Source organism: Coregonus clupeaformis, chromosome 4 (genome assembly GCF_020615455.1).
Source record: "Coregonus clupeaformis isolate EN_2021a chromosome 4, ASM2061545v1, whole genome shotgun sequence".
NCBI lineage: Eukaryota > Metazoa > Chordata > Actinopteri > Salmoniformes > Salmonidae > Coregonus > Coregonus clupeaformis.
In genome coordinates, this window is record NC_059195.1 from 3779391 (window position 1) to 3791570 (window position 12180).

The 12180-nt window shown below is 45.8% G+C and overlaps 1 protein-coding gene across 2 annotated transcripts in view; it reads left to right on the plus strand.

Annotated features, from left to right (window-relative positions):
* Positions 1-12180, plus strand: part of LOC121550903 (carboxy-terminal domain RNA polymerase II polypeptide A small phosphatase 1) — a 75887-nt gene that overhangs the window by 11658 nt on the left and 52049 nt on the right. The window contains exons 2-3 of one of the 2 annotated variants that reach the window (XM_041863351.1): positions 4414-4559; positions 9333-9434. In XM_041863351.1, coding sequence (XP_041719285.1) covers positions 4414-4559; positions 9333-9434 — 248 coding nt within the window. Of the gene's footprint in view, positions 1-4413; positions 4560-5380; positions 8496-9332; positions 9435-12180 lie in introns of those variants that run through there. The other variant, XM_041863344.1, reaches the window with a different exon arrangement.

Sequence of the window (12180 nt, forward strand, 5' to 3'; positions counted from 1 at the left end):
CCCACTCATCCACCGCAGGAGCCTCGATCTGGCTCTGCTGCCAAGGTGCCAGAACCGGCTGGTAACCTAACACACATTGGAAAGGGGTTAGGTTAGTGGAGGAATGGCGTAGGGAATTCTGGGCCATTTCGGCCCAGGGAACGTACCTTGCCCACTCCTCCGGCCGGTCCTGGCAGTATGTTCTAAGAAACCTACCCACATCCTGGTTCACACGTTCCACCTGCCCATTACTCTCCGGGTGGTAACCCGAGGTGAGGCTCACCGAGACCCCCAACCGCTCCATAAAAGCTCTCCAGACTCTGGAGGTAAATTGGGGACCTCGATCAGACACAATATCCTCGGGTACCCCGTGAGTGCCGGAACACATGGGTGAATAGCGCTCGGCGGTCTGCAGGGCAGTAGGAAGGCCCGGCATAGGGAGCAAACGACAGGCCTTAGAGAACCGGTCCACAACGACCAGTATAGTGGTATTCCCCTGTGAAGGAGGAAGGTCAGTGATGAAATCCACCGAGAGGTGAGACCATGGTCGTTGTGGAACGGGCAGGGGTAGTAACTTACCCCTAGGCAGATGTCTAGGCGCCTTACACTGGGCGCACACCGAGCAGGAGGAAACATAAACCCTCACATCCCTCGCCAACGTGGGCCACCAGTACTTAGCACTAAGACAGTGCACTGTCCGGCCGATACCAGGGTGTCCAGAGGAGGGTGACGTGTGAGCCCAATAGATCAATCGATCCCGAACCTCGAGCGGAACGTACTTCCGACCCTCCGGGCATTGAGGTGGACTAGGGTCGGTGCGTAACGCCCGCTCGAGTTCAGCATCGACCTCCCACACTACCGGTGCCACCAGACAAGACTCCGGCAGTATGGGAGTGGGCTCCACGGACCTCTCCTCCGTGTCATACCGCCGAGACAGTGCATCTGCCTTACCGTTCTGTGACCCAGGGATGTACGTGATCTTAAATATGAACCGGGTCAAAAACATATTCCACCGCGCCTGGCGAGGGTTCAGTCTCCTCGCTGCCCGGATGTACTCCAGGTTACGGTGGTCCGTCAAAATGAGGAAAGGGTGTTGAGCCCCCTCAAGCCAGTGCCTCCACACCTTTAGGGCCTGTACCACGGCTAACAGCTCCCTGTCCCCACGTCATAATTTCGCTCCCGCCGGACTGAGCTTCTTAGAATAAAAAGCACAGGGGCGGAGTTTAGGTGGCGCGCCGGACCGTTGCGAAAGCACGGCTCCAATACCGGCCTCTGACGCGTCCACCTCTACCTGAAATGGTAAAGAGGGATCCGGATGCGCCAGCACCGGGGCCGAGGTAAACAGGTCCTTCAGCCTCCCAAACGCCCTGTCCGCCTCGGCTGACCACTGCAGACGCACCGACCCCCCTTCAAAAGAGACGTTATGGGAGCTGCCACCTGTCCAAAACCCTGGATAAACCTCCGGTAGTAATTCGCAAACCCCAAAAACTGCTGCACCTCCTTCACAGGGGTTGGCGTTTGCCATTACGCACGGCTGACACCCGGTCTACCTCCATCTTCACCCCTGACGCAGACAACTGATAACCCAAAAAGGAGACCGACTCCTGGAAAAACAGACACTTCTCTGCCTTGACATACAGGTCGTGCTCCAACAGCCTCCGCAACACTCGGCGCACCAGGGCCACATGCTCGACTCGGGTAGACGAGTACACGAGAATGTCATCTATGTACACGACCACCCCCTGCCCCTGCATGTCCCTGAAGATCTCATCCACGAATGATTGGAAAACTGAAGGAGCGTTCATCAACCCGTATGGCATGACAAGATACTCGTAATGGCCCGAGGTGGTACTAAAGGCTGTCTTCCATTCATCGCCCCCCTAATGCGCACCAAGTTGTACGCGCTCCTGAGATCTAATTTAGTGAAGAAACGCGCCCTGTGCAATGACTCCGTCATGGTCGCAATCAGCGGGAGTGGATAACTGTACTTCACCGTGATCTGATTGAGACCACGGTAATCAATGCACGGGCGTAACCCACCATCCTTTTTCTTCACAAAAAAGAAACTCGAGGACGCAGGGGGAAGTGGAGGGCCGTATGTATCCTTGTCTCAGAGATTCGTCTATGTAAGTCTCCATAGCTCTCTTCTCCTCCTGAGACAGAGGATACACATGGCTCCGTGGGAGCGCAGCTCCTGCCTGGAGGTCTATCGCACAATCTCCCTGCCTATGGGGAGGCAACTGCGTCGCCCTCGACTTACTGAACACAATAGCCAAATCCCCATACTCAGGGGGAACGTGCAATGCGGGCACCTGGTTTGGACTCTCCACCGAGGTAGCCCCTACGGAAACGCCTAAACATCGACCCACACACTGGGCAGACCACTCCATCAGAGCCCTCTCCTGCCACGAAAAAGACGGGTTATGGGTACTCAACCAGGGCATGCCCAGCACCACCGGATACGCAGGCGAGTCGATCAGAAATAGCTGGATTATCTCCTGATGACCCCCCTGCGCACACATCCTAAGTGGCGCCGTGACCTCCCTGATCAAGCCCGCACCCAACGGACGGCTATCTAGGGCATGAACGGGGAAGGGGACGTCAACAGGGAGAAGGGGAATCCCTAAGGCTAAACAAAATCTCTTATCAACAAAATTCCCAGCCGCGCCTGAATCTACCAGCGCCTTATGCTGGGAATGAGGTGCGACCTGTGGAAAACGCACAGGTATACAGAAGTGCGCAACAGAGAGCTCTGGGTGAGTGGGGCGCCTACTCACCTGGAAGGGCTCCCCAGTGCGGGGCCTGTCGTCTTCTCCCCTAGGAGGCCATCCCCAGCACCTAGCCGCGGTGTGTCCTCCCCGACCACAGTTGGTGCAGGAGATGGACCCCCTCGTACTCCGACCCCTCCTCTCTCTAGCGCCAGCGCCCCCGAGCTCCATGGGGCACGGCTCGGAGGCGCTGGAGGGTGAAATGGACGGACCCCCCTCGGGACGTCCGCGGGTAGCTAGCAGGGTATCCAGCCTGATGGACATGTCGACTAACTGGTCGAACGAAAGGCTGGTGTCCCGACAGGCCAGCTCCCTACGGACGTCCTCACGTAGACTACAGCGGTAGTGATCAATGAGGGCCCGCTCATTCCACCCTGCATCCGCCGCTAGAGTACGGAATTCCAACGCAAACTCCTGGGCACTCCTCCTCCCCTGCCGGATGCAGAACAGACGCTCCCCCGCCGCTTTCCCCTCCGGGGGATGGTCAAACACCGCCCTGAAGCGGCGGGAGAACTCGTCGTACGTGATGGTGGTAGCGTCTATTCTCCTCCACTCGGCGTTGGCCCATTCTAACGCCTTGCCGGAAAGGCAGGAGATCAGGGCGGACACGCTCTCGTGTCCCGAGGGCGCCGGGTGAACGGTGGCCAGGTAAAGCTCCACCTGGAGAAGGAAGCCCTGACACCCGGCAGCGGTCCCATCGTAGGCCCTCGGGAGCGAGAGTCGAACTCCTCTTGGTTCCGGAGCGGGAATGGGCTGACTTGCCGATGGTGAGGGCAGGGAAGATGGCGTTGGGGGTGTCCCTCGGGTCTCCCAGCGTTGGAGGGTGGTGATCACCTCCTGCAGGGCGGATCCCATCCGCAGGATCTGGTCATTCTGCTCCCGGACCCTGTCCTCCAACGTCTCCTGTGCGGCTGCGGCTCCTGCTGATTCCATTCGAGCAGGTGTGTGATTCTGTCAGTGTAGCTGTAGGTGGGTGTGGTGGTGGAATCAGGCGCAGGACGCAGAACGTAAGTCCAAAAGACTTTAGTAGATGCACAAACACAAGCACGAATAAATGCCCTGAGGCGAGAACTCCGCACGTAGGCGAAAACAAACGGGCACACTAAACAGGTGCGACAAAACACTCCAAACAATGGAGAACAGCTCAACCGAGCAAACAGTATACGCACTAGCCAACCGTACGACAGTAAAACAATCACACACAACACTAGACAAACACAACGAGAACTTATAGGACACTAATGACACTAAACGATAACAGGTGTAACAACAATCAGACAAAAGCAAACGAACATAGAAACATGCAACGGTGGCAGCTAGTATTCCGGAGACGACGAACGCCGAAGCCTGCCCGAGCAAGGAAGAGAGGCAGCCTCGGCCGAAACCGTGACATTAAGGGCTAGTCATGTCTATCAACTTTCAACTATCAACTCAACTTTTTCATTTTAAATTCAATTATTATTTAAAATATTAAACAATGATTTATTATATACTAATTGTGTGATAAATTTGACAGATTTATTTTGTTAGTTCCTGTCACTTCATATTTTTTGTATTATTTCCATGACTGAGGTGGGCATCTGACTTTGTTATGTAAGCCCCGTCTACAACCACAGTGAGGTAACATGAGGACAACAGAATATTATCTGAATAATTTCTCTTTTAGGTGCCCATGCCATTTCCTCGAAGAAACCCTGCAATCGTGGCTTTTTCCAAAGTCTCTTCTGCTGCCTCTGTCACAAAGAAACAAAGCAAATCCCCATCAACAACAATGACCCCTTATTGGTGGAAGAAAATGGGACCATTTCAAAAGTAAGCTGTCTTCGTCCTTACATCCCTCTCTCCCTCTTGCCCTTTCTTGTGATGTCGACTATCTCACAAGTGGTCAACATGATTGAGAGCCACATGGTCGGTACACATGTTTTCTTTGCGCTATGTCCTTTCATGTTTACAAGCTCTCTGGTCAATAAACTATTGCAGTTCGCCCTTAAAAGTAAATATTTTCTACCAATAAATCAATCCAGATGACAGCACGAGTAAAAAAATATATCAAATAAAATCAGCACACACTATAATGTATTATCAGACCACAGTCATTCTGTGTCGGTGTATTAAGGCACATTACTTAATAGCATTCCGTACTAAACAGGAGATGATATCAGGCTATTCCAATTTTTTGGCAGATGACAAAGCCGCCCAAGACTCTATTGAACACATTCTTGGAAAACAACATGGCAGTTAGCTCGCTACGGACAGATCAGGTGTTCAAGACTCTATTGAACACATTCTTGGAGAACAACATGTTAGTTAGCTCGCTACGGACAAATCAGGTGTTCAAGACTCTATTGAACACATTCTTGGAAAACAACATGTTAGTTAGCTCGCTACGGACAAATCAGGTGTTCAAGACTCTATTGAACACATTCTTGGAAAACAACATGGCAGTTAGCTCGCTATGGACAGATCAGGTGTTCAAGACGCTTCTCGGGTGTCAGTTTCAGATTTATGCCTTACTTCAGCTTTTTATAGTGATTTGATATTCCAGGAGTTATTTGTCACGTCTCTTGAAGCCCCAAAATAAATTGCTAAGTCTCCTGGAGAGGGAGCTGTGTGCTAGGCTCAGTGTGGTTGTGACCTCCTGTCATGTCAACATGTACACTGCTGCTGCTGTCTCAGACGGGCTGTGGACTCTGTGAATACCCCCAGCAGTGCAAGCCACCAGTACCAAAGGAGCTGTCTGTGAACTACCAGCCCTCTGGAGAAAACAAGTCTCTCTCTCTATGCTTGGAAGAGTTTAAAACCTCTGAACCCTACAAACCTATTGGAGAAGGTCAGCTCTCTGTGTACCTAAAGAAGCACTCTGGTCAAAGCAAAGCTTTTGACACATCTGCCAAAAGCATGCCTGCTGAACACTGTGAGGTGTCTGAACTAATTGAAGCCATGGATTCAAGCGAGCCTTCTGAGCAATCTGCTGAACCCTGCATCATTGTGGACGAAATCAAAAACTCTTTGGACTATACTGAACCCCAAAAGGTCAATGGACAGATGGATCCCTCTGTGCACAGTGCCGATCATTACAACATGAATGGAGAACATGCAGAGGAGAGCAAACCTTCTGTGCATTATAATAGGCATTCTGTGGGCTTTGAGCAATGCATCAACAAGCCCTGTGAGGACTATCCAGCTCTTCACAAGCACACTAATCAGTGTAAGTCTTCCAAGTTAAGCAAATCATTTGAACAATGTACTCAACATTGTGAGTGCTTTGAGTTCAGCAAGTCCTCTGAGCACTGTGCTAATGACTGTCTAGCTTCTGTATTTAGGCAACACTGCGAACATTGCACAGGACACTTTCAGTCATCTGAACAATGCAAGCCTTCTGATCAACACTGTATGTCCTTTGAGCCAAGCAAACCTGCTGAGAGCTCTGTGTTTTTTGAGCAATGTAAGATATATGACTTCATACCTGACATCTCTGAATCCACTAAATCAATCAGATCATTTGAGCACTGCACTGGTATTTGTGAGTATTCAGAAAAATACAATCATATTGAACACCCAACAGAATATAATGAGACTACAATGCCATGTAATGAGGATTTAAAGTTTTGCACAACATTAGAACCTATACATTCTTCAGATTTGAACAAGCCTTCTCAACGCTATGCTGAACAAGTTGTTCCCAATGAAAGTAGACATGTCTCTAAAGTTTGTGAACCCACTGAGCAAACTCTGCTTACTGAACAAAGCAGTCATCAATCTGCTGAATATGATATACCCTCTGGGCACTGTGAACTGCAAAACAATCTCTACGAGCAAAGTGAGACAAGTGTACAGTGTGAACTGTCTGAGCGATGTAATTCTTGTGAGAGGTGTCCCGGTCAACATCAAAGCATAAATGACAAGTACTATGAGCCTAGCATTGCATTATATTCTGAGGAAGACAAGTCTTCTGAGTGCTCATCCATTGAAACAAGGTATTTTGAATCTTGCATAGATGACAGTATGAATTCAGACCCATTAACTGATTCAGCTGAATCCTATGAAGCATTAGTGGAAGAAGGAGCACCGGACAAATCCAGTGATGATAAAGTTAAATTCTGTTCAGAGATATGGGAATCTTTTGACAATTGTCCAGATGCGGTAGAATGTGAGGAAAGCAATCCTGATGAAGACAAACCTCACTCGGATGCAGTCGTTGTTGAGGAATTCTTTGACTTATTCGATAAAGAGGATACTTATACCTTTTCTCAAAGGCGACCTTATACCTCCTGTTTTGAAGGGGGAGGGGTTCATGAGCACATTTCTGAACAACTTAAACCTCACATGTCTATTATGAATGAGGAAGAAACACATATGCCCTGTGCCAAAAAAAGGCTTGAACCACTTGCTTTAGATGAGAAAATCAATGAGAATGAAGATTTTAGTCAAGAAGAAGTTGATGAATCTTATGAAACTTGTGCTGAGGACAGACAATTGAATGTAGACTGTGCTGATGATGAGGCATCAGCCTCTGGATCCTTTGCAGAGGAGGAAACATGTGAATCTTGTTTTGAAGAAGCCTCAGCTTATGAAGTTGACGTTTATGAAGCTTTTGTAGCAAAAGAAAATGCTATTAAGGCTGAGGCCCACAAGCCCTTTGTTGAGGAAGATGAACTTTGCATTGCTGAAGATAAAGCTGGTGAGGCTCAGGCCAATGAACCCTTAGTTGATGAGGACAACATGTACGAACACAGTGCAGAGGAAGCTTCTCATGGATCCTCTGCTGACGTGTCTTTTGTTGACGATGATGAAGCATATGAGGGCCAAAATGATCAGACTTATGAACCATGCTTTGAAAAAGAGAAAACTTGTGATGAAGAAAACCAGAAAATACGCATCACAGAAGATGAATTATACAAGCCATATGCTAGAGACAAAGCTTATGGATCCTATGAACAGTGTGGTGAAGATTGCATCGCATATGGCTGTGAACATACAACATTTTCCACCGAAGGGGAAGCTTATACACTCTGCACTGAGGAGAAAGCCTGTGATGAAGAGCACCATGAATATGAAAGCAAAGCCAATGAATCTAATGTAAACCAAGAAGCTAACGGATTCTGTGATGAAGAAGACTCTCATGATACATGTAATGAAGGAATTGATGACAGCACTCCTGAGACATATTTTAAAGATGGAGTGTGCACTGAGGAGGGAGAGCATGATGCTCCATGTGCTGAGGAGAGTGAATGTTCTGACTCATTTGAGGTTATAACCAAAGACACTGTATTATGCACTGAAGGAAGCAAACCAGCTATGCCTGATGGTATTGCATTCAATGGAGATCAAACTGATTCCTCTACAACCTCTTTGAAAGAGATAGATGAGCAAAACAAGTCATCTGAATTGTGTGAGGATCTGAACACACCATATCTGTCTGAGAACTGGGAGGAACACAATGGTGTCTCAGAGCATCTCCAACCCTCAGAGTCAGAGGACTTTTCAGAGCAGGTGTCTAAGAAAACAAGCCCCTCTTTCGATGGTGCTGAACATAGTAAAAACTCCATGGTCAGCGAGCCACCTGAACATCACGCCGAACAAACAGAGCCCGCTGAAAAAAGTGAGCTGGATGAGAAAATGGAGTCGCATGAATTCTTTAAGATTGTGGCCTCTGAACAACCAAGTGAGGAGTCTGAGGAGGAGCTGAGTGACGATGAGTCTGAGGAGTCCTGTGAATGCGAGTACTGCGTTCCACCTAGAGACCAGGTATTTTAAGGTCTTTGCACCTTTCTTCCACTGGAATAGCTGTGACATGCACCTCATTTGATTTAGAGCTTCGCTTTCAAATGATATATGAACGTTTCAGGTATTGCATCAAACTGAAATTTGACAGAGAAAATAGTCAAACGTGTTTGTCAATGTATTTGGCCTATTTTCTTTATGTATTGACCATTCAGTTTTAGTTTTGGCTTTGGATCAAATTTGTGGCAACAGAACTGAAATAAAGGAGGATATGGCTAAACATAGGGCTCTTATTGCTTGACACAGCGGGTGGTAAATGTCAACCTATAAAATATATGATCTCCTGACCTGGTTATTTACTCTGCTGGGGAAAACAAATTTGGATTGCACGGTATTATAGGCTGCTTATTTGGTCATCACATATTCTCTAGCTAGTATAGTCGGTTTCACAGTGTTGACTACTTGATGAGGGAAGGGTTAGCTCATAGTCAGCCCACAGACCCATGATAGTCCACAGTCACATTGACATTTACTTGTTCCATCAACAGAACACCAGCTGTTTGGAAATTGCTGTCTTATGCCCCCCTATGGACACACTCCTCTATAACTAATTTCTCTCAACCTCACAAGCAAACCTTTTATCAGTGTGTTTTCTCACTACGATTTCATGAGGTAATGTTATTAATCATCAGTTTAATTCATGACCCACATGCACATTTTTGAATGGTTTTTGCATCATGTCACAGTGTTGTCTTGATTTGCTTTAGAGCACAAACATTGCAAAATAATCCAATTGCATCTATGAATTTGATGTCATCATTTGGCTCTTCATTTACCTAACATCTACCTATTTGCGTTTAGGTCCCAGCAAAACCTCTGCTCCCTCAAATCAAATCAAAAGATGCAGGGAAGATCTGTGTGGTGATTGATTTGGATGAAACATTAGTGCACAGTTCATTCAAGGTAAGCTGATGTGTGTGACCCACTCTTTAAGGACAAATGCTAACGGACTAGACTTGATTGTTTTCCACTCTCTCTTTTATACTAATTAGTAGAGCAAAATGTAAATAATAATTTATTTGATGAATAGCATTGTTTTTATTCTATGTCCATATCAATATTAATTTCTTCAAAAAGACTTCAAAAGCAAACATACTTTTAGGAGATCCTATACTCAAGGGATCAAGAAACACAATTCTTGCCAAATTCAAGCAAGTTCTTCAGGGTCAGATAACCACTCTTGTAATGGCCATGGTTAAAGAATACATTTGACTTCCAAGGAACCGTTCACACCTAGTATTGAAATTATAGTCCATATCAAATAATGTGTTATATGTCCCTTTGTGTTCACAACTTGCCTATACAAGTTTCATGATTGTATCTGCTGTGATCAGATTTATTTGGAATGTTAATTGTTGTTAATGAATGTTTAAGTTGTTAAAGGGATAGTTCGGGATTTTGGCAATGAAGCCCTTTATCTTAACATCCCACTGGGCACACACTAGTTGAATCAACGTTGTGTTCACGTCATTTCAATGAAATTACATTGAACCAACGTGGAATAGAGGTTGAATTGATGTCTGTGCCCAGTGGGTTGTGGATACCGTTTTTATGTCTCTGCGTACAGTTTGAAGAAAGTTGCTAACTAGCATTAGCACGATTGCTAACTAGCGTTAGCGCATTGACTGTAAGTCTATGGGAAGAGCTAGCATGCTAGTTGTTCCTACAGACTTCCAGTCATTGCGCTAACGCTAGTTAACATTGGATCGCAAAACTGCCTCTAACTTCCTTCATATTGAACGCAGAGACATACAAATGGTATCCACGAGTTAATCTGACTGGGGAAGCAGATAAAGGACTTCATTGCCAAAATCCTGAACTATCCCTTTAATGGTTGAGTGCACCATTAAAAATGTTGTTGTGTGGCTTCTAGCAAGTATTCTTATCTATGCTACTCGGTATATCCACAATTGGCTGCGTAATGGGCATTATGTACTCTTGCCCACCACAGATGGTCTTGGCAATCTAATCACAGTCTGTCCCAAAGGATGTCACCGGATTGGGCCACAGGTTTAAACTATCAATGAAAGTGGCAGCATTTGATTGAAGGCGAGTTGTAGTGGTGCAGTTTTGAGGCACTTGTAGTTTTGGTTAGGGTGTATATAATTGGATTGATGTTCAGTTTTGATAGACCAAATGTTAATTTTGTCTCTGGAACAGCAGTGGAGATCTTTATTTATTTCAGCATCTTGAGAGAATGCGAATGCGCGCTTAGGGACCAGTTGTGTAGCCTCAACGTGCAATTTCTTTCAGCAAAATAAAAGCTGACAGTATTTCATTTTCAACCACATAAAATAATTTTTACAAACATGTTGTATCGTTTTCACAGCTTTTCATTTCCTTAAAACCGGTCAAACTGATGTCATTTGGAAATCTCCCTGGTCCCTAAACGTCCTCACTCCATGAGAGAAGCAGAAATGAAAGAGAAAACTTTACCGGTGTCAACTAGATTGTTGATGGTGTAATTCCTGTCCTAGAACGGAAATTATAGTTTAGGTTCCACCTCAAAGACTGACTCAGGCTGCTATTCAGCAATTGGGGGTGGGAACGTGGTGGTGATTTCCACATGTTTCAGAGAAATAACAACAAATAGGCCACTGACTGACAGCTGTCAGTGTAACTAGCTAGCATGCTAACATTGGCCAGCTAATGAAAGTTATGTGAGCACCATTTCAGTTAAGACGGGTGAAAATAATGATTTCCTAAAAAAGAATATCAGCATACCTGTCAAGAGATGAGTCTAAGCTAAATAGTGCCTATACGAGCTGTTGACATGTTGAGGGTTGTTGTTTGATAATTACAATGAAACCGTGTCGGATTCCAGACGTCATTACAATTGGACATGCACACGGACATGATCAAATAGCTATATACTTTGTTCTCTCTTATCATTTCAGAAAGTATTCATACCCCTTGACTTATTCCAAATGTTGTTGTGTTACAGCCTGAATTCAAAATGGATTAAATAGATTTTTGTATCTCACCCATCTACACACAATACCCCGTAATGACAAAGTGAAAACATGTTTTTAGAAATGTTAGCAAAGTTCTTAAAAATGAAATACAGAAATATCTCATTTACATAAGTATTCACACCCCTGAGTCAAAACATGTTAGAATCACCTTTGGCAGCGATTACAGCTGTGGGTATTTCTGGTTATGTCTCTAAGAGCTTTGCACACCTGGATTGGACAATATTTGCACATTATTCTTATTTAAAAACTCTTCAAGCTCTGTCAAGTTGGTTGTTGATCATTCCTAGACAGCCATGTTCAAATCTTGCCATAGATTTTCAAGCCGATTTATGTCAAAACTGTAACTAGGCCACTCAGGAACATTCAATGTCATCTTGGTAGGCAAATCCAGTGTATATTGTCCTGTTGAAAGGTGAATTTGTCCCCCAGTGTCTGTTGGAAAGCAGACGGAACCAGGTTTTCCTCTAGGATTTTGCCTGTGCTTAGCTCTATTCCGTTTATTTTTATCCCAAAAAACTCCCTAATCCTTGCCGATGACAAGCATACCCATAACATTATGCAGCCACCACCCTGCTTGAAAATATGAAGATTGGTACTCATTGATGTGTTGTCCTAACACTTTGTATTCAGGACATAACGTTAATTTCTTTGCCACGTTTTTTGCAGTTTAACTT